The following is a 23,059-nucleotide window of genomic DNA, read 5'->3' on the forward strand; positions in this document are numbered from 1 at the left end:
GTCTTTGACAATGCAGGACCAGTGTAGCCCTTGAAAGCTGAATTTTTGGTTTCGGTTTCTTATCATGTCTAGGGCAAGGTTTGACGGAAATACTCTAACATCCTATTGAGGAAGAAATAACATAGATCTGTCCATTATTGCTTTTCTATGTGAAATTGCCCATAATCCCATACTGTATGGAACGGAGTAAAGTGACTCTTGCACAGCAGCAATTTTGTTTTTTGGCATCTGTCCAACTATATTGCATGCATCATAACCCTGATGTAATATTGAAATCATGTTTCCATCACATTGTGATTTTTACTAGTCTTGTGTGAATAGTGGATTTTGAGTTCGAAGCGAATTCGAAGCGAATAGCGGTTTTGGCCGAATATTTTCGATTCGAATATCGAATAGTTTTTCTACGCCTTTTAATACCATTGCATAATGCTTGGACGAAAACCCAGCTAAACTTGTAAAGGTTATTCCACTTTTTCATTCATAAGCTTAATCTATCGATATTTGTGAACTGTGATCTCAGAAGGTCTGGTGTCTTGGGATGGCAGGTAAACTACGGATTTTACATAAAATGAATCGTATATAGATGGCCAACAGTACCAAATGAGTGAATTTACGAATCTTGATATAAGAAATATTCTTTCTTTAATCTCAAGTTTAAAAAAAAATGAGTCGCGCATGATGAACACAGATTGTAAAAGCATTTCTGCTTAACATAGTATACTCTTCAATAAAAGCTTAATTTTGAAACTTTTACTACAACGTAGATATACACATTCACAAAGTTTCCATTTATTTTCAGATACAGCCGGCACAGGTACACTATCCCGCTTTGAATGTATGCTTTTATGGAGCACGCAATTACGATATTGTTTATCGCGGTGAGTTACCCCGTTAAGTGCGCTTCTTCGCGAGCACCGGTCTGATGCGGAGAAGCAAATCCCGCGGAACTCAATTTTACGGGTTTCGCTTCTCCGCAGCGCACTGGTGCTTGGTAAGAAGCGCACTCAATGGGGCTCACCCGCCGTAATAAACACTTCGAAAAACGCGAATAGTGCAGTTCTCTTCGAAGCGAATATCGAATAGTGTATTATTCGGAACTACTATTCGAAATTTTGAATATTCGCACAACCCTAATTTTTACCCTAGTTTTCGTTTGTTTGGGCATCCTCTAACAGCTGTTAATGATGAAGACAGTGCAAATTATAAATAAGGGCAAAAGAAGAGAGGTGAGTAACAACTGGAATTGTTTTATGTATACTGTTAAACAGGTGTCACTCTTTAGGGACACTGGAATTAACAAATGAAGGTTATGTCAACTGCTTAATTGTCTGTCATAACTCATATGGGAACAAGAGCCACTTTGTCCTCGTTTTACATTGTCATTTGGTTTAAAAATAATTCTAGCCTCCTGTGCACATTTGTGATTGATTAATAGCATACGCAGGCTAACATATTCCTTGTTCCTGTCTTCCAGAGCTTCCGAATCGGCAGGAACTGCAAGGTGTCTGCGAGTTTCTGGAGCACAACTTGAACATTGACGACGCTTGGTTTCGTACTCGGGTGACCGTGCAACTGGACAACCTGGTTGTGCGGCTCAGGGAGTGTCTGCTCACACAATACGTCCGGTCTAAGCAGTCGGATTTGAAGAAAAGAGTTGCCCTGGACGACTCTTTCTATCACACGCTAGGTATGTTGCGCTACTAGAGTTACTCTAAACGACTGTCCTTAGGTGCATGACTCGACTAGAGTTTACTCTAGGCAACTCTTACTACGAAGCTTTAGGACCGTCACTCCTCAAGTTACCGTGGGCGATCCTTTCTATCGTCCCTTAGGTGCACCATTTCTTTAGAGTCACTCTGGATGACTCATTCTATCGTACCTTAGGTGTGTCACTCCATTAGGATTAACTCTAGATCGAGGGTTTTTAACATTCTTTAGTCTCAAGGAACGCCTATTGTTCTGATTAATAGCTAAAGACTTCTTCCCGGCCTCAGCAGTGATGCAGTAAGGCAGTGCAGACCTTGTAAAAAAGTAACACACCTTGTAAACGATAATACACATTATTAAAGAGTGTTTGGTACATAGCTATATGCATCTCTGAGTGGCCCAGATCTGCTAAAATAGTGCTTGAACTGGAAGAACATCTTAACTGAGGGGTAGGCATCCCCGGGTTCATTTTAGATGACTCCTTGAATGTATCTCAGGCGTGTCACTCTAGTAAAGTTACTCTGGACGACCCTTTCTATGTTGCACCCTAGATCTGTAGCTTCCGTTAACTGCCAAGATTTGTGTCAATCAATATAGTGATTGTGCAGCTGCACACTGCTACAACGCATGTTGGTATTGAAACTGGTAGGAAATCCGACGTGATTGCAGACATCATGGGCGGCATCGTGTCTCAGTCGGTCAGCCACCTGTTCCCGGGGGCCAGCTACCAGCGAGCCGTCACGTGCCTCCACATCCTCGACGCAGTTTTCGGTACTTTCTGTCGAGCCCCGACTGGCAAGCGGAGAACGATCCACAAGGAAGGTAAGCGGCCTTGAAAGTTTAATTTTGGAGTGTTAAAGAACCCCATAAAAAAAAAATATATATATATATATATTTTTTTAACAATTTGGTTGGGACATGCGTGAAAAAATAATTTTTGAGGAAAGAAAAATTTTTTTAGAGCGATATTGACGGCGCGAGACATGCTTTAGTTGGCAGTCACCTCCTTTCCACTTGTTTTCTCTCTCGGCTTTTCGGGCGCGTGGAGGAGAGGTGGATCCTTCACTTTCATGACTGAAATGATCATTCGGAATGATCCATGACGTCATGGATTTCGCGTGCAGAATTTAAAATAAATCTCCCGCCGTCATTACTGCTCCCAAATGTTTTTTTTTTTTTTTTTTGCGTAAAATCAATTTATTGTTGCGCGTCTCCCACCCAGACTGTTTAAAAAATACTTTTTTTTTTCTTTTCAGGAGCCCTTGCAGGTCTAGTTCAAGCCACACTGACACCCTCCAAAATTTTTAATCTGAAAGCATTAAATGGTTTATGGAGCGGTTCGGCATCCTCTGAGCTTGAAGCTGGCGTTATCGTTGTTTGTAGCAGTGATAAACGGCGCCGAAATTTCCCTGAGTGAAACGCGACCTAAATTCCCATTAGCTGCGACGCGTCATGTGGCGCCAAAGCAACGGCGTCATCGTTGCTATTGAGCCAGCTGAACTGCCTGTGGCACAGCGGGAGGAGGGGATGCTGAGTATGCGCTGGATCGTTACGCTTTGATGCCTAACGTCGTCAACCGGTTCGCACAGCTGTTTGACGTGAAGGGGGGGATGTGGGTATGCGCTGGCCTGATGTTAGGGCTAACGTTATGCTTTGAGGTCTAACGTCGTCAACCAGTATCCGCGGCTATGGCGATGATGATGATAAGAGGACACGTGACTTCAGTCGCGCCGAGCTTCGCACTCCCATTGCTGCCTCACCCAGCGGCGCACCGCCATACTCCCTGCCGGTGCTGTGGCCGCTTCTGATCCATTCGGTGCCGAGAATGCTTTTGCATTCACAACTCATAAAAAGTGCTTAAATGTCCTCAAGGATTTCTCTTTTTTTTTTTCCTTTGCTTGGCAGTTTAGTCTGGTGTCAGAGGCACAAACAACGCACGGTGTCTGTGTGCAGATCGAAACCTAGAAGCCGACCGTGGTGTAATAAGCGACCTTAAAGTTCAATGAGGTCGGCCATCTTACAAGTATCTGATCATAATATCAGACGTCAGGTGTCATCCATTGACTTGTGTGCGTGACGTCATTATGCCGTCGCTGTTGGAGCGATATTTGACGCTCTGGCTTCACCCATGGAGTCCGGTCTATATTGCCATTTTGTGCAGACAACAAAAATTCCCTATTGGTTATCTGTCATGACATATTTGTGGAACTGAGAGGGAAGCTCCCCGGGAAACTAGAAGTTTTTTTATTCTGGTAAATGACTTTGGACGATCAAAAGAATTAATGTGGGTTGTAGAATAAAGGACAAGGATTCCAATTGACATATAACTCAAAATTTGAGAAAAATGTTCAACGACCACTTTGAAGGTTTTTGGAAGTACTTCAATTGAGGAATTGTATTCTTGGTCTTGCCAGGTGATGATGCAATGACTCTAAAGAAAGGACTTTTATCTTGAAATACTCTTAGTTTTTATTAAATACAGAGGGAAAGATTTGACGCTATATCCATTGCCATCTTTCAACAGCATTCTTTCCGCATTAAAATGTAGAACTGTGGAGAATTCATGTTGTTGGTAAAGTTTCAAGAGACCTTTTATGAACATTCTGCTCAGACTGTCAACAACCTAAATTATGTTCAACATCTGCATGATAGTCGGTGCACTAGGGCACCATTTTTCCAGAAAGTAAATGGCTACAACCGTAAAATACCGGGAGAGTACGTGAAAACTGAAACCCACTTTCACTTTTCACTGAAAGTGGGTTTCAGGGAAAACTGGGTTAATCTAGACTTGTGTACTTGTCCGGGAATTTTCAAAGTTTGGGGAATGTTAATACAGTTGAACCTCAATTTAACTAAGTCACCGGGACCCGCTAATTATTTCGTTAAATCGGGAACTTCGTAAAATCAGGGAAGGGAGACCTCGCTCATAGGCTCCGCCGGGAATCTGATTTTGTCCGTTAAGTCGGGAAATTCGTAAAATCGGGTTTCGTAAAATCGAGGTTCAACTGTAGTGGGCGCTTGAATGAAGTGGGCGCCTCCGCCGCATTTTACGATAATTAGTCTTAACAACTGTTCTGGGTTGATTATTGCATCACACGCCCACTCACACGCGTGCCAACCTTTCCCAAGCAAGTTCTGCATCTTTCAGAAATGAAGGTCAACATTGTTTTTTGTCGTTTATTCTTCATGCAGCGGACCTGGATGCCTTTCTTCGCCAGGAGGCAAACGGAAGACTTCAGCTGGGCTCCGCACGCATGAGGACAGCTCTCCTTCACTGCCTCTTTCATAGCGTAGAGGAAGTAAGTTATGCCAGTTTTGTTCACACCCAAAATTAGGTACTTTTTATATTATAATTACAAAAAGTGAACTGAATTCTTATTTGAGGACAGCTCTGGTAAGGGATTTTCTTGACTTTCCCCGATTCTGATAAGACTGGCCCAGAAGTTGTACTTTTTTGGGTTTTGTCTGTACATACTGGAAACATGGATCCCTGTAGTCTGTGACAGGTTAAAATTACAGGAAAAGCTACCCCTCCCCCTCTTTTCACTTTAGCAGAGCGAACGCTGGAGAGGAGGTTGCCTACTCTGCAGCATTCACTCTGTTGAAGTAGAAAAAAGTGGGAGCAGCTTCCTCAACCTATTTACCTGTAACCAACTATAGTTATTTCCCCATGTGTCATTGTGTGTTAGCTTGATTTTATACAGACAGGATTGGTTTAGGATAGCAATTCAAAAGGGTAGCTCGACGAAGTAGAGCAGAGCAAATCTTTTGAAAGTTCTCACGCATTTCTAACTTGGACGGTTCTAGTCGGTGAGGATTTGTCACGATTTGATGATCGCTTCAGATTCGCCTCAAGGCATTCAGCCTCCTCACGAACGAAGCGTCCCACTTTCTCGAGTCTGGCGGCGTCGTACATGAGGAGCTCTGGTCCCTGGCTCGGCGACACCTGTCGAGCCCGCGGCCCCAGGACGGCGCCATTGGTGCGCTGCTCGTGCGGCTGTCTCTCGTCTGGTATGCATACCTTTCTTTTCTTGACTTCGTGTGGTGAATCGTAATAGATATAAGTGCACCATGAAAAAGAAAAAGTACCATATTTTCCAAACGACAGTCTGCGCTCTATCTAAAGTCCAGAAAAAGAAATTTCGGCTGAAAAATAAAAAGCTTTTCCTTGGTAGGCTTAGTCTGTACCCTTTGCTTGCAACAAATTTGCATGCAAAGCGCACCTTGAAAAATATTTGCTTTCCGCTAATCACGAAATCTGTCTAGACTTAATGAATGATCTTGAAAAATTAAATACTTGTATACCGTTAAATCCCTCCTCCGAGAAATCGCCCATCCCGTTTTTCTGGCTAAATGTCTGTAACATAAAAATTCCGAAACATTGCCCACCACTGATTCCCGTCGGATGTCAAGCTATGTCCGGCGGGAATCGCGCATCACCGGCGCGATCTGCGGCACCGGTACGTGTGATATCGGCTCCCGTAACACGCAAGTTGTTCCCGCGTATATATTGCATTGTGAAATGCTATTCTGCTGTGTCTGCGATCTGTGATATTCGTTTCCGTGACAAGCGAGTTTGAATCAGATTTGCGCGTTTTTGTCTGCCATCTGCGCTCGCGATATCGGTTTCCATGACAGGCAAGATTGTAGCGGGTTCCTGCATGTTTCTTTCACCGTAAAACTTGAATCTGCTGCGTCTGCGATCTGCAGTATCCGTTCCCGGGAGATGCAAGTTCTTGGCGGGTCCTTCGCGAGTCCTTCGCACCGTGAGATGCGAATCTGCCGCGTCCGCAACCTGCAGTATTCTTTCATGTGACACAGGCGTTTGTAGCGAATTCCCATGTGTTTATCGCATCGTGAAACGCGAATTTTCCCTGTCCGCGATCTTCGGTATCAGTTCCCACATCATGTGGTTTATAGCGGCTGCACCGGTGCTTATTAATTTTCAATGAAGTTTTGCTGTGGCATCCCCAAAGATAGCCCACCCCATGTTTTTTACCATTTATCTCTTCATTTTGGGTGGGCGTTCTTACCGGATTTTACGGTAGTCCACACCTGTAGAAAGTTCATTGAAACATGTATAATCTGCAAACTGTAGTTCGGAAACAAATGGTAAGATAATTGTGAGATTTTTAGACCATTTGGTTGAAGCTTTGCGGGCTTTTTTTCTTCGCTAAGTCTTTCTAAACCCCTTCACTGAGCCCCAGATTATATATTTTTTTGCAAGATGAACTGCACTTATTTGGCTTGCTCCTGGAGCATTATACGACATCAGCTTCTTTTCGGCCTCTTTTGACTCAGCCTCAAACAGGTCAGCGATGCAGAAATGACAAGCAGACTGCTGGAAGTCTGCGATCAGGCTGTTACAAACTTTGTTGCCCTACAGCGTGACATTGCCTCATCATCTGCCGACTGTCCCATTCACGGTAAATATCACTTCATTTTTTTACTATTTGTTCTCATCTATGTTAATCTGGAACATCCTTTTCTTTCTTTTTTTAAGGATGCTTTTATTGATGTTGTTTTGTGTGAATCAATTGTTTGACGTTTTTGTTTCCGTTTTGTCCTTTCCTCGAGTGTTGTATGGTAGCCTGTTTTCATTCAATAGGAATGACAGAGCTGTAAAAAGATGGTTGGGCTGAAAAGAAGAGAATGAAGTTAGTAATGCCATTATGGTGTTACAAACGTATACATAGTCACGGTTTCTCTCAAAGAAAATAGAAACCGCATTACATTGCTAGTACTCGTTAGATATTGTGTAGTGTTGAGTTATATAGATGCCTTTTTAGTGGCAGTTGCACGTCAATTCTACACACGGTCTACGGCACACTTTGTGTATTACGAGTAGCACGTTAGAATTAGGTTTCTGTGTAATTTCTACGGATTACGTTTTGAATTAGCTTTCACGCTGTTCACAAGTTTTTCGGCGATTCACGGTTGGAGCATTTAGGAGTCTTTTGCTTGCAGGTTGGCTTCTCACCTTGACAACTTGTCTGAGCGACGTTGAAGGCATTCTGAAAGCGGTGGAGAGGCACAGCTCCCTCACCGGCGTCGACTACGGGGGCACCATTCTGAATGAGGCCCTGAGTCTGTCCCAGTCGGTTCTTCAGTATGTCTTGCGCATCATGGTTCCAAGAGACCAGCACAACGTCGCAGGTCAGTCCTTGTCGACGATAGCTCAGCACAGTTGCGAAACTCCCGTAGTAAAGCAAGACTTGCCCCTCCTCCCTCTCCCACAAAAAAAACACCTGTCGATCGAAGTGCCATCTAGGGACTGTGCTTCGAAACCTGTGCATTCTGTGGAGCCCACTGTAGTTACCATAACAGCCGTCTCCCAAACCGTGGCGCTTCGTACGACAGGAGACTAACCTTTGGGGGACAGGTGGGTACCGTAGATGAGACCAGAGTCTATGCGCAGTTCTGCAACCGAGTTGATTTAGTGGCATTAAGTATGTCAATTTTCTGTTGTTTATCTTGGCAGAAGTGAGAGAAAACGCTCCACTCTTCACCAGAGTAGGATACCGTGAAGCCACATTGTCTCCCAACCTGCGCTTTTATAGTTCTCGCGACACACATGTGAACAAAAAGTTATTGGTTCACAGTCTGTGCAGGCACCCACTAAAATTGAAACTGTTATTTCCTAAATTTAGTATATAGGTAGACAGAAGAAAAGTGCAACAAGGTCCTTGCATTATCGGAAGGGTCTTATGAAATTATGTTGTCGGTGGTGCCATTTGTTTGAAGTAGGTGAATCCACTCGGACATCTCGGAGAACACGGAGCAACTTTAGGAGGGATTCTGTCTGTCACACGACTGTTGCTAGAAGCCACTTGATACAGGAGACAGGACCAGAAGTTCTGCACTCACATGAATACTTTGCCACATGCACGACTCAAAGGCAAAGTCAAAGTTGAAGACAACTGAACGATTTAATTTGTCTTTTCTTTATTAGACCAAACCTAATGGTTGTAAGCAAAGGCTTTTCTGTTTTATGTTATAATGTTGTAAAGCAGACAACTGTGTGTTGTTGATAGTGTCATTTTTAGGTAGCTATGTTCTGATCTTGCACTTAGTGTCAAATTATCTCTGGAAAGAAGTGTGTGTGTCTTTCTCAAAAATGTCCCATGCACTTGAGTGCTTTGCAACTGTTAGAAAAGTGGTTCTCAACCACCGACATTTCATTGACCCCTTTTGGGTCGGCTGAAGGGGGAGGGGGTATTGGATGATTACAGTGGCAAAGGGGGTAATTGAAGAAAAATAAATGTGTGCAAGCACTCGGAAGCTCCAAAACGGACAATAATCAACCTACTGACTTGGCACACGTAGTTTGGTCTATTTGGCTTTGTGAGACAGCCAGCGTCAATTAAAAAAAAAGGCTCGAGGTACACGTAAGCACTTCTTATGAGTTGTGAATGGGAAAGCATGCACTTTGCTCTTCCACCTCTTTATTTTGTTTGCGGAGTACTTGTGTCGACCGCACGCTATCCTCGGCGTGCTGACCCTGGGCATGAAGCGGTGAAGCCGCTGCCTCGCGAACACGCAACGCCATGGGGTAGCGGTCGTTGAAACTGACGTGCAGCGGCCAAAGGGACTGAAGTCGAAATCCATCAGCTTCACTCCGCTCCTTTGGGATCCGGGAAATTATGTGCTATCTGGTTAGGCTTTTTTGCGTGGTTTCAAAGCTGGGAGCTGGCTTCACTTGGAGAAAGGATTTTAGGTGCCGTTTGGCGTGGCTTCAAAGCTGATGACGTCGGCTCGCGCCATGAGACAGTTAATGCTCTCGCATTAAAAAAGTATTTTTGCTCCGCTTGATGGATGGTAAAGGCTTTGAGGACTCCAAGAAGGCCTTCGGGGACTCCAAAGGGCCTCTGCAGACACCCACTTGAGAATTACTGTGTTGGAATTTAGTTGAGAACAACGAACCAAACCGCCATCTTTTTAAGAAACAAACAGAAGGATGATGTTTATTGCAGTGGTCATCTCTGTCTCTTCACAAGTTTCCCAGAAAGCTCGGTGCTGCCCGACAAGAAATGAAAACATCAAACTTGGGGACCTTGTTCAGCAACTGTGTGCAGACGTGCTCTCCTGTGTCAGCCACGTGGCTGGCAGTACTAATCAACTACCGTAAAATCCCGTAAGGATGCCCATCCAAAATGAAGAGATAAGTGGTGAAAAACACGAGGTGGGCTATCTTTGGGGATGCCACAGCAAAACTTAATCAAAAATTAATGATAAGCGCCGGGGCACCCGCTACAAACCACGTGACGCGGGAACTGATACTGTAGATTGCGGACATCGGCAAATTCCCGTTTCACGATGAGATAAAACACTCGAGAATTCGCTACAAACTTCTGTGTCACGGGAAATGATACCGCAAGTGGCCGACGCAGCAGATTTGCGTTTCACAGTGCGAAGGACTCGCGGGTAACTGCCGAGAACGCGCATCTCACGGGAACAGATACCGCAGATCGTGGACACAGCAGATTCAAGTTTCATGGTGCAATAAAGACGCGGGAACCTTGCCTGTCATGGAAACCGATATTGCACGCACAGATCGCGGACAGAAACATGGGAATACGCTACAAACTCGCATGTCACAGAAACAAATACCGCAGATCGCGGACACAACAGAATCGCATTTCACGATGCAATATACTTGCAGGAACAACACGCACGTGTTACAGCTAAAAATCGATATCACATGTACAGATCGCGGACAAAAACACGGGAATCCACTACAAACTCGGGAACGGATACCGCAAATCGCGAACGTAGCAGATCCGCATTTCACGATGCAATATACACGTGGAAACAACTAGCGTGTTACGCGAGCCGATACCGCCTGCAGATCGCAGATAAAGACGCGGGAACCCGCTATGAACTCGCTGCTCGGACACATTGGTATTGTTGATCACGCCGTTGGTGCACGATTCCCGTCGGGCATCGCTTGATGTCCAACAGGAATCGGGGCGGTGGGCAATGTTTCGGAATTTTTATGTTATAGATATTTAGTAAGAAAAACGGGATGGGCAATGTCTCGGGGGAGGGCGCCCTTACGGGATTTTATGGTAATGGAATGATTGAATGCCCATAGAGGAGACGGCGACCCAGCCCCTGCACCGGGTTGCCCCCTCGTTCGAAGACACCGAGCGCGCCTTCCTGGCCCTCGTGGAAAACAGCAAGCGAGCCAGAAGGACAACCTTCACCGAGGAGGAACGTCAGCTGGCGATTGAGAGGATAACCTCCTGCTGCTGGCTTGGCATCAAGGTGCTAGCTCGGTCCGTACTGCTAGCACGTTAGTTACAAAGGCTGGATTTCTTTTAGGCTCAAGGTCATTTAAGACCTGGCACACAAATGCTATTTTACAAACCGTGTTAACCGAGTAGATACCAAAGCTGTTTGAGTCCTTGGCGGTGGGAGTAAGCTCCTCTAGGCACTGGCCTGATTTTGGAAGTTACACTTTAGGCTGCTGCATGCTCCGAATACAAACGTGCCCATATAGAACCTCGTTATTGTAATCAAATCATGTATTGTCATGTACAATGTTGTATTAAAATTTACCACCACCCAGTCACCAATGATATTAATAATGTCAAACAAGTGCTGACAAAACTTGTAAAACCTTGTGACTGCTTCCTAAACTAAGAAGGGTGTAAGAGGTATTGCACAAATGAAATGTCTCGTAGGTTTTTTTCTCCCATCAAGATAGCAACAAATTGTAGCTCTCGTGTTGTTTCTTCTGTCTTCTAACTCGTGGCTACACCAGGTTCGTTGCACCGCTTATGTGTCGATAATTTGGGGATGTACATAGCGGAGGAAGCTTTTGGTAGCCAGATTCTTTTTTGAAATCGCATTGTTTTAGTTCTTTTATTTTGTTCCCGTTTTTGCAGAATGGCTGCTTGCTGCTGGAGCAAGTTGCTCGCATCTCGCTCGGAGCAAATGGGGTCAGCTACCCCCTGGACTATTCCTCGCTGAAAGGCATCATGGACACTTTCGTCTCCGTCATGACTGCGTGCCGGCATCGCGTAAGCTTGGGTCCTTCTCTATGTTGGCCTAACGTTTTCCAGACATAGTAAACATACGTAGGAAAAACTACCGTATTTTCCGGACTATAGTTTATGGACTAAACGGGTTTAAAAGTTGAAATTTTACCCGATGCTGACTTTCTACAGATGCAATCTTTACAAGGATTTTTTTTTTTGGGGGGGGGGGGGATGGGGGGGTTGTTTACAGTGACGAGACATGAAGGATTATATGAATAACGGAGTATATTAATGTTGATTTATGTATCATACAAGCTTGTTTCAGAGCTAATACAGCAGGCATTTGTCAAGGTGTGCTGTGAATGGTACTTTTTTGTTCGGACTAGGCACTTAGTGTGGACCATGCATCCGGTGCGGACTTTAGTCCGGAAATTATGGTACTTAGTTTTATCAGCAGAGAGGCTTTATGTAGTCCGTCTCATCTCATAAAGGGGCACGTTTGTAATGCGGACGTTTGCCGAGATTGCCACAAAAGGCGATTTTGTAGGCATATGCATATATTGGATTTTTACTTCGAAGCGAATAGTGGTTTCTGCTAAACGTTTTCAAATCAAATATTCAATAGTTTTGTCAAGCCTTTCACTAATGTTGCATCATGCTTAAACAAAAACCCAATTGAACTCGTGAAGGCTGTTCTCAAGCTTCCACTTGACCACTTCTATGCTATGTTAACTTTAATCTAACTGTATTTATTGACTGGGATGTCGGAAAGTTCAGTGCCTACATTAAGCTGGCATGTGAATGACACATTGGACATAAAAATAAACTTATAGAGATGCCTCGGTGCACCTAATCAAGTACATTTCTAAATCTTGATATATCCAATTCTTTCTTCAATCTCGAATGTGAAATAAAAAAAAAAAAAATTTGGCAGAGACATTTAAGATTGCTTACGTGTAGGAATGCGAAAGCATTCCTACATGCAGCGCATTCCTGCAAGCAGCGCGCCATGTCTTCCTATCGCACATGGCACTGAAGCGGTGACATCACGCTCTCTTACTGCGCAGGTGCGGCAAACTTTGCCAGCTTTGTGACTGCTTTCGTGACAGGCATTGCGTTGCTGTGCTTTTCTTTGTGTTTTAATGCAAAAGCATTAACTGTCCCATGGAGCGAGCCGACGTCATCGGCTTTGAAGTGGCACCAAACGGCACCAAAACTCGTTTTTCCAAGTGAAGCCGCTATCTCCCAGCTATGAAACCATGCGAAAAGCCTAGCCAAACAGCACCTAGTTCCCCCGATCCCAAAGGAGTGGAGTGAGGCCGATAAATTTCGGCTTCAATCCCATTGGCTGGCACGCGTCATAGTTTCTAGGCACGAGGTTCCCATTGGCCGCTGCGGGTCAGTTTTAAGGACCACTACCCCATGGCGCTGCGTGTCTGCACCACGAGCACACCGGTAACACGAAGCGTCCAAGGTCAGAGCGGTTAAGAGAGCTGGGAGAGCACGCGCTCGGCCGGTGCAAATACGCCGCAGACGAAATAAGGGAGCGGAAGAACGACAAGCATGCTTTTGCATTCACAACTCGTAAGAAATGCTTAGGTATACCTCGAGCCCTTTATTTCTGAAGCGTGTCCGCTTTAACTTTGAGCGCACCCGCCGGCTTCCGTGTCGAGACATCTGCATTGCTGTGCTTTTCTTTGTGTTTTATTTCCGAGGCGCATCCGCCCTGACTTCGTGCGGCCGCACCGGCTTCCGTGAAAAAGTATCTGATGTGACGCGTCGCAGCCAATTTAGGTGCCGTTTTTCACGGTTACGGGTTTTTAGGTGCCGTTTTTTTTTTGCGGTTACAGGCACCACCAACTCTCGCTTATTGAAACAGTTAATGCTTTCGCATTAAAAAAAAGACAACCACGAATGGCTACTGCAGGTTGTCAGGGTATCTCTGCCTAACATATGCTCTTGCATAGTTGCCACAGATAAATTAAAAATTTTTTTACTGCAGTGTGGATATCAACAGTCACAAAGTTTCCGTAAAATTTATTTACACTAGGCGCGCTCGCGCCATCTCAGTTTCAAAGGGCGCTTTTCTCGTAAACACACGAGTGCAACATTTGTACCTTTCGAAGCGCTTACTGCGTCAAGTTAGCTCCATCGAGCGTGCTTCTTACCGAGCATTGGTGCACCGCAGAGAAGCGACACCAGCAAAAGCGAGTACTGCAGGTGTTACTTCCCCACAGCACGCCGGCGTTATGTAAGAAACACTCTCAACGGGGCCGACGTGCCGCATTCTACACTTCGAAAAATACGGCCATCACAGTTCATCTCAAAGTGAACATAGAACAACATCTGATTCGGATATTTGCACGATCCTATTTTGCTTTGTCTACAAACGGACAATTGTATCCGTCGGGCTAGTTGAAGTTCACTGTAAGCAATGGCGTTGCGGTGTTGCTTTGAATTTGACGTTCTGGTGTTTATACTACCCAGAAAAAACACTTCCTGCAAAAAAAAAAATGTTCATTTTGAAAAATGTTATATTTACATCCACCAACATCGAGAGGGTAATCCCAGAAAGTTTCATTAGAGTGTACTGCATAGTTATTTTTTTATAAATTAATTTTGGTGTACCGATGCTAAAGAAAAGGTAGAGGTTGGAGCACTTTGAATGCATTTTTCTCCATTCCACTTTCTGGCATAAATTTCACTTTAGGAAAACTATTGTTTTGTTATTGCATAACTTGGATTCATTTTTATGAGTTTTTTTGGGGTGAAATTTTAAGGGGAAGATAACTATGAGCTTGTATTTTTTAATTTTGTCATTTTTCGTCCTCAGAAACAAAAATTTTGCACAAAAGATGGAAATCTAAAAAACTGTATTTGTGTTTATGTGGCTTTTTGGTCATAAAAGATGGTATAAATTAAAAATATAACTCCATAGTTATCTGCTCTGAGCTGTCCTAATGCAATATAACACATGAAAACAACAGATTTATAAGTAATTTCAAAACCATAGTTTTCCTACGCAGGCACGCCCACTTTCATCTTTGAACCTTTGCAGTTTTTTTTTGTACTTCACCCAGTTTAACAAACTTTGGCAGAAATGTTCTCAACATCAACAGAAACAAGCCCCTGTAAATTTAATTTAAATCAGACAAGTGGTTCAAAAATTTACTTTTTTGGGTAGTGTCCTTAAGTCCGACCGCAGCCAATATTACGACTCGAAGGGGCCAATCAAGCAGCACCAAACGTGTATCATCCTGGCACTCATAGTTTTCGTGTGATTACTATTGCCGGTTAAACCAATGACGTGTTGTGAATGCTGTGTGATCCTGCGTTTTTTTTGGTGCATGATGAGTGCCATGACGATGCACTTTTGGTGCTGCGTGATTGGCTCCGTCAGATGGTAGTGCTGGCTGCGGTCAGACTTAATGTGAAACAAAATGTAAAAAATGCAAATAAAAAAAAAATAAAAATTTTTTTTTTTAGTAGTATTAAGAAAAATTTATCTTCAAAAAAGGATCAGAGGCCAGATTCACGAAGAGCTTCTTAGTTTATGACAACTTAGCTAAGAAGTTCGTAAGTTAAGAACATCGTAAGAAGAGGAGAAATCGGTATTCACGAACGCATTCTTAAGTGAAAGGAGGAAAGCGACGTTGTCGTACGGAAAAACTAAAACTTACCGGTGCTGTTGCTATGGCGACGGCGTCTTCTGCAGCACGAACAACCAATCGGAGAGCTCGGCATTTGTTCGGAGCCGTTCGGAGCACGTGGATTTTTCATAACAAACACAGGCGGCCTTTCTGCCACCGCTTGTCTGGGGTTCGTATCCGTGCAGTGATATGTCGACGCTAACACGATTTAAACTCGCCCGAATGCCGAGGCCGGGATGCGTAACCACCCCCATTGACTGCTACGAACTCGATCGCTACCAAGTAAACACAACTGTCATCGTTGGTAAAAGACGGCCCGCAGTCATTCGCAAAGCGACGTAGATGGGAAGAAATTGCCGGGGCGTTTTTTGCGGCCTCGGAAATGCAGGAGCGAGCCGACGTTAAAAAAAGATACGTTTGAACTACGACAGTGTCAGGAAGAGCCACGTAAATGCCTGTTCACACTACGGAGCGGACGCGCGCGTTTCATCGAAATGCTGGATTTGCGCTGTTGGACCGCGAATTGATAAACGCTTCGGGACCGATCCTTTACAATTGCAACTCGATGCTGACGTGACACCCGGCGAAGAAAGGTTGGACCGGCATTGCGACCCACGAACTGTTACAGCGATCGACAGTGAGGTGCAGTCGTGTCAGAATAAAATGGAATGCTAATAACAAAGTGTACATACCATGTTGCAAAGGTAATCCATACGGCGTTTATTTGAGCTTGATATCACACAAAACAGAGATAGAATCGATGAGAGCCCCTTTTCGACGACAGCGTTCGTCACCGTTGCCTCGGAAAACAAGGGGATGGCAAGAGGAAGAGATTGACCTCTTAATCTAGAATTGAGATCAGCGATCAAACTATAATACGGGAAGAGTTCACAAGGGTCGTGCGGGCATATTCCATTCAGCACGCCAGCCGGTCGTGGGCAGACGGTCTTCGCCAAGGACCGTCAGATCATCGCTGCGCCTAGTCGGAGTGCCTGCTAGGCCTATCTGTCGATCGGTCGGAGTCCGTACTCGTGGCCCTTGAAGTTTTTCCCGGGTGTCCGTGGATCCAGCGTTCTTGTTCATTCGTCGTGGTCTGTTTCAAGTACTTTTTACTTGTTTCTTGCTGCTTGAAGTCGGGACGTGTGAGAAGCGCAGGTGGAAAAATAAACATCCGTTGGTTGCCGCGACCAACTGAGCGACGCTGTCGGCCATGCTGATTTGATCGTAAGAAGTGCGCAAGACAGCTTCGGAGCTGTCGTAGGATTTCGTCGTAACCTGCGCAATACTTACGAAGATTTCGTTTCGTGAATACGGATTTGTTCTTAAAGGGCCCATGAAACGATTTTTGGGTTGGGATAAATCAGTTTAGATTGGGATTTTACTAATAGCACATCGTTCAGTGGACCAAAAGAAAGAAAGTAGAAAGTCAAAAGCCTGACTTTCAGCGCGAAAATTTGAAAACAGAGCGGACTATTTCGTACCTCCTCCCCTTCGCAACCTCTCTGCCTTTTTACTGTGATACATCCGCGGTCCCAAAAGCGCGTCATCGGGTCCAAACTGACGTCACACGCAACCGGACCTCACTTATTCCCTTCACCCCTAAGCTGACATTTTGGTGGAAGCTACGCGCTTGCCGGACCAATCAGCCGCCTCTCTTTCATCACCTGACTTCATTCTCTGCAGCCACATTTGCCACGCTCACGTGGCAAGTGTGGCTGGCCCAACGAGCACGTAGCTTCAACAGCACTGTCAGCTTCGGAATGAACGGGGTGGGGAAAGTAACTTTTGTCTGAATTTTGAGCGACGGGCTAATCTTCAAGGGGGACAATGGCTATGTCCGGGTAGACAAACCAGATTCCGAGCGAGAGGGGCCTCCCTTCTTTTCGTCTTCTTTAACTGTTTGGTGGAATGCGCGATTTATGAGTTGAGGAGGAAAGCTAAACAGGAAAAAGTTGGAAAAGCGTTTCATGACCCCTTTAAGTTTTGTCTTACGCACATTTTTGGCGTAAGATCGTTTCGTGAATCTGGCCTCTGTTTTTCTTGCTGCAATAATATTTTGGATGAGGTTCAATAATATTTTGGATGAGGTTCACTTCATAGTGGTCAGCTTGAACTAAAAAGAAAAAAAGTCTTTACTCTGTCAGTATTTTGTAACGCTGGCAGAGGTGTTCACACACCACTGGATGGCAAATATGCCGACACTAGAGGGACTATCTGATTTTAATATTGTTTTGTCATAGAAAAGTTTTCTTTCTGTTTGTAATAAAAAAAAAAAAAAAAACTCTCTTCGAGCCCCACTTTTTTGTTTCATGCTTTAGCCACCAGGTCACTTCTCTTTTTGCTGCCAATATGGAAATTTTTGCCGCTTCAGAAACTTTCAACTGGATGGCACCGCCATACATTCAAAGTGGTGATTGCAGATCGTGCGCGGGTTACGTCTCGTTCGACGGACTGACTCGTGCTATTTTGTGCGGACGCAAACAAGCTGACTGATTAATTGATTGATTTATTCAGGGTGCGATAGAGAGCTGTGCTGAGTCCTTGCGACGCTTCTGCCAGCTCGTGTCCTCCTGCGATGACGCCAGCACAGCTGAAATGCCTTTGGCCGTCTTGAGTGAGGTATGTGTCATCAGTCCCCTTCTTAATTGCATTAGTGGGGTCAGATTTAAGTACAATGGGTAAATTGCTCGTGGGTTTTCAGATTACTCACTGTCAGGGAAGTACCTTTTAAAGCAGAATGCTTTCATGTCCTAGACTTGGCACGTTTTCATGAAGCATTACACAGCAATGTGTTACGCATGACCTTCGACCCTTTCCACGCGAGACAATTCTGCCGTAATATTTTTTGCAGATTGATATGCCGTAGTGCATAATTATGCACCAATTCAATTTTACAACTGTGCTAATTTAGGAACCAATTCCAAACACAAATACATTCTGCAGTCCACTGCCTTTACTTGGCTTGGGTCAATGAGGCATACATTTTTTATGTCCCTTTGCTTAAAAACAACAAACTTTGAGAAAAAAAAATTTTTTTTTCATGGACATTTTTGGAGCTGTTATCTTTACCTTTGTGTTCCGGTTGGTCGGTCATTCGCATTAATTATGCGGATGTGTTAACTAACAAGTATGTAACTGTCTACCATGGGTCTTCTCTCGTGATATATAAAGAAACCTTTAATCACTGCATGGAGTGCCATGCAAAGTTCAAATCTGCTGTTTTGTTTTTGTTATTTTTTTGCACCAGGCCCTTAAACACTGGTCGGAGAAAAAGAGCCGATCCTCACTCACTCGGCGGTCCGCCGGACTTCCCCTTCTCGTCAAGGCACTGATTGAAGGGGACAGAAAGGACGCACAGGTGAAAAGGGATTTTATTGCATCCGTCCAAGATCTGCGCATTCACGTTGGAACCAGAGAATAGAAAAAAGCTGTCTTTTTAATGGCTAAAATCACACATGCAGCCACCCAGTTCTATACTTTGTTTCATTATAACTTGGCGAATGAAAAAACCTATAACTCCAGTGAATAAGTCGGAACGTCAAAGCGGACCACGCGACAACGTACCGGCGCAGCGCACTACTCTCGCCAAGAGCTGTCACGTGCTTTGCTTCGTTGCTCTAATTGACATGAAGAGACCGTAGCATTTGCTTGTGCCAAGCAATATGCAGAAACAGAGCATAGCTTGTTCCATTGCATTGGTACGTACATACTCTGCAGCCTGAATTCTCTCTATTCCTTGTTCTTCAGTAAGGGGGAAGGTAGGGAAGCTACCATTGACAAGGTGCTCGAGAGACTTTAAGTCTTACGAAGAAGAACTCTGTAGCTCAACCAGCTTTCCTTTCTATTAACCTAAGAATGACTTCTCCCTCTCTTTCTTCCCCCCTGCCCCCGCCCCGCAGTCAAGCCTACGCAGAGCAGTGTTGTCTGTGACGCGACTCTTTCCCGCCCGGACCGGCCACCTGACCCCGGATAACAACCTGGACGTACCCGCGGCTGAGAAGCTGCACCTTCTGTGTGCCCTGGCAGGCTCCTCCCCATTGGGGGAGGCCATGCGGGTGCACCACAATGCAGTGTTCGAGGCCTGCCTCGAGGGCCTCGACTCCTCCGTCTGGGTTGTTAAAAATGCGGCCTACCAACTCTACGGTGAGTGATGATGTGGCGCCATGCACCTCCGATTAGGTTCCAGGAGCCCAGGGGCTCCTAAGAACCGAGTTTGAGAACCTGTGTTTCGGAGCAAAGCTTTTTTACCTCGAGAAACTCCCGTCTCTCTTGACTGACGGCCAAGGACCGTGAACGCAGCGGCGGGTGCGTTGCCAGATCGAAGTCAGTTGACAAGCATCTTAGAACGCCTAGCGCCTTGTGGTGGTGCGTCCGCCCGTTGGCGTTCGCTGTGCTATCGGACAGAAGCGGCGGAACCAGTGCATATTGCCTGCTGTGGAAAGTGATTCTATTATGATTTTATTGTTGGAAGCTGTGCAAAATTTTGTACAAAAAGAGCGTCGTTCAAAAATGGTTTTTCTCCAATGCCCGTGGGAGCGGTGCTACTGGTGGCGCTAGGATCGCTATCCGCCCATACATACTCTTGTGCAGGCAACAGAGAAGGACTGTCTTCAAACGACACTCTTTTTGGAGCTCATCAACTGGGAGTCCTAAGAATATTGGGCGTCAATGCAGTAAAGAAGTTCAGGAGCCTACGGACTTTTTAAAGAGTAATGTACAGAGTTATGCATCAATGGGTATCTTAAATCTGCTGAAACGGTGCTCGAACTGGAAACACTTTACATTGTGGCAGGGACGGTCGAGAAAGTTTGGGTGCTCAAGGAACTCGCACGGGTACTCTGGAGAACCCCTGCGTTCCTAGAAACCCGGTTCGTGAATGTTGTGCTCTAAAAAAAACGGCTTTTTGCGTGTCTCTTTTTTTCTTGTCCCTCTTGACCGTTGGCAGGTACGGTGGCGCCGAGGATGCTTGGACAAAAGAGGACAAGAGAGGAATTTGCGGGTCACGACACCCTCACCCCTATGAAGGTGTTCACGCAGTTTCCTTGCGTGATGGCCGCCCTGAGTGGTTTCGGCGAACGTCCACGGGGAGACAGCGAGCAGCTTTTCTTCATTTTGGACTTTCTCTCGCGCCTCCGACCGGCGAGCCACGACCAGAACGACAGGTCAGCATTTTTCGTAGGAAGATCCGATGAACCTGTCCCCACTTGAGATGGCAGTGCATACTAGAAAACACCCCCCGTCAGCAGACGTTTGTTTTGTTTTCCGAATTCTTGTCTGGTAGCATCACGATCACGTGTCGCGAAGCTGCTCGTCGCAACACTGACTGGCTAAATAGACTAGTGCCGAACTAATTAAGCACCCCAAGGAATACCTCAAGGATTAAGTACTTTAAGGAATATGCTAGAGAGTAGCAGAAAATGAATTTTCGTGCTCTTGAATGTCGAGGATCGAGACACGGGATGGAGCAGTTTTCGAGTCTTGAAAAGTCACTTCTGTCAGCGGCATGCCTGTCTCTGCCTGGACATACCAAGCAAGCTTGCACAACCGTATTCACAATTCCCAAAGCTGAGAATGAAGATAGCGGAGGTTTCCTCCCAAAATCGCCGTTCAAAGCTGAAATCCCACTGAATTAATTATTCTCTCGTCGCTCTCATCACTCTATCGGTTTTAAAATGTAGAAAAATGAAATACATAACCATATTATGCTTTATCTGTTCTACGTACATCATACCGTAGAATACCGTGCATCCGCTCAGTCCGTACCAAGTGCCCACCCCCAAAGTTTCAAACATCTGAAAAAATATGTGCAGTACATATATATGTAAAATTGATGACCTCATATGCGCCCATCCCCCATTTTTTCACGATTATCTTCAAATTTTGAGTGGGCGCTTGCTCGGTATTTAACGGTATGAACGGTAGAAAAAACTTGCGACAAAAAAGGAACGAAAAAGTGGCATTTTTTCTGTCGAACGCATCAGGAGGAGGTATGCTATTTACTTTTATTTTGACGCAATTTCTATAGATATTTCATATTTCAAGCATAGCTCTGTCAAGTATCCTGGATTTTGAATCAAATCATTGTTAAATGAAATAGAAAAGTACTTGTTCTTGGCTGAAGTGGTCCATTTGAGGAAACAGCCCTGTTACAAATTTTACTTGGGCTTGCTTCAACCTACTCCTGCAGTAACACTTTGAAGAAACAATAAAAAGCAAGCTTGGGTGATATGTCGAATGGAAAGCCACAGAACTGGTATTTCTTGTCAAGTTCAAGTATTATTATGAACACTGGAACGTTGCAACCTCCTAGAAAGTTCCAACATTCCAGATATATTTGTTTCCACAATGTTGTGTACAAATAATATATACAAGTTCTTTGCTTGTACACATGAAATCAATGGTGTACCATATTTTTCGGATTCGCACCCAATGCGTAGTCCGCAAAGATTAATTTAGAATAAAAAAAATTAAGAAAATTTACTCATAGTCCGCACCTGGTGCATGGTCTGCACGCCGTGCATAGTCTACATTTAGTGCCTAGTGTAAACATAAAGATTATTATACATGGCATACCTTGACAAATACCTGCTGTATTAGCTCTCAAAGAAGTTTGTACAATACATAAATCAACATCAAAATACTCCGTTATTCATAAAATCCTTTATGTCTTGTCACAGTGAATGATTCATAAAAAAAAAAAAATCCCTTTATAGTCCTCACCTGTAGATAGTCTGCGGACTACACACCAGAAAATACGGTATTTTTTTAAGCCCTGTTTTAGAGCAAGGACCTGTGTTGCACGCAGCCCATTAATCATTTCTATGCTTGGCCACTTTTTACCTTTTAGGTACCTCGGAAGTTTTCACTCAACGACCGTTTTATTTCCAGAACTGTCCTCTTCGATATGGACAAGTGTGACATCTACACTTCGTCTACGCGGTGAGGAAGTGATTCTATCCCTAAAATCTTACCGGGGTTGTAGAGACGTTAAACGTTTCTGTCATTAATAGTGCCAGAAAGCTTGGCTCTTGAGCACTGAATTGAATATTGAATCTGTGGCCATGCAATAAGTGACTCAAATTCTTTGGAGGCAGCTAGGTTTATGCTCTTTCCGTTTGATGCTCTGCAAGGAATAAGATGTACCGTATTTACTCACACAGTGAACGCACCCTCCACAGCGGTCATCAAAATTTGAATTTTCTTTTTCCCGCGCGTCTTACTTTTTGGCTCCGCAATGGAAGGGAGATCGGTGGTCGAGTGGGCTAGCACACGCCAGCTTTGAGTATGTGGAGCAAAAGTTTGCGCTGCAGAACCCAGGGACCCTGGGTTCAATCCCTACTTACTGATTACCAGCTGAACGTAATGAAAAGCGACGAAGAGAGAAAGAAACAAACTGCTGGACTATCAACCCTTTTAATAAACTTCCTTCTCCTCAACCCAATCCTTAACGGGTAGCTTCATCTTCTTCTGTAAGAGCTTAGACGTAAACTTCCTTTTTTTCCCCTCACGAACCGTGGAGTTCTCCCCTTCTTCGACTTTCCCCATCTTAAAAAGGTAGCTTCTTCTTCAGTAAGAGCTTAGACAGATCCGTGGAGTTTTTCTCTTCTTGGACTTTCGGATCTTGAAAAACTTCCTTCTTTTTGTCTTTTATACTTCCGGTGGTGTCACCCTCGTTTTACTCGGTCGGATCTCGGAGTCACTAGGTCCCAACTTGGTTCA

The 23,059-nt window shown here is 44.6% G+C and overlaps 1 protein-coding gene across 6 annotated transcripts in view; it reads left to right on the forward strand.

Moving 5' to 3' along the window:
• The window catches only part of LOC8044016, a 63,843-nt gene that overhangs the window by 23,554 nt on the left and 17,230 nt on the right, over nucleotides 1-23,059 (forward strand). For 5 of the 6 annotated variants that reach the window (XM_040209070.3, XM_040209067.3, XM_040209068.3 and 2 more), the window contains 13 exons: nucleotides 1,475-1,687; nucleotides 2,377-2,529; nucleotides 4,900-5,006; nucleotides 5,552-5,718; nucleotides 7,009-7,133; nucleotides 7,675-7,863; nucleotides 10,802-10,974; nucleotides 11,598-11,732; nucleotides 17,855-17,959; nucleotides 18,588-18,698; nucleotides 19,240-19,483; nucleotides 20,286-20,502; nucleotides 22,229-22,279. In XM_040209070.3, the coding sequence (XP_040065004.1) occupies nucleotides 1,475-1,687; nucleotides 2,377-2,529; nucleotides 4,900-5,006; nucleotides 5,552-5,718; nucleotides 7,009-7,133; nucleotides 7,675-7,863; nucleotides 10,802-10,974; nucleotides 11,598-11,732; nucleotides 17,855-17,959; nucleotides 18,588-18,698; nucleotides 19,240-19,483; nucleotides 20,286-20,502; nucleotides 22,229-22,279 (1,990 nt within the window). The remainder of the gene's footprint in view (nucleotides 1-1,474; nucleotides 1,688-2,376; nucleotides 2,530-4,899; nucleotides 5,007-5,551; nucleotides 5,719-7,008; nucleotides 7,134-7,674; nucleotides 7,864-10,801; nucleotides 10,975-11,597; nucleotides 11,733-17,854; nucleotides 17,960-18,587; nucleotides 18,699-19,239; nucleotides 19,484-20,285; nucleotides 20,503-22,228; nucleotides 22,280-23,059) is intronic. The other variant, XM_040209069.3, reaches the window with a different exon arrangement.

The sequence above is a fragment of the Ixodes scapularis genome, unplaced genomic scaffold, assembly GCF_016920785.2.
Source record: "Ixodes scapularis isolate PalLabHiFi unplaced genomic scaffold, ASM1692078v2 PGA_scaffold10__122_contigs__length_95168666, whole genome shotgun sequence".
NCBI classification, from domain to species: Eukaryota; Metazoa; Arthropoda; class Arachnida; order Ixodida; family Ixodidae; genus Ixodes; species Ixodes scapularis.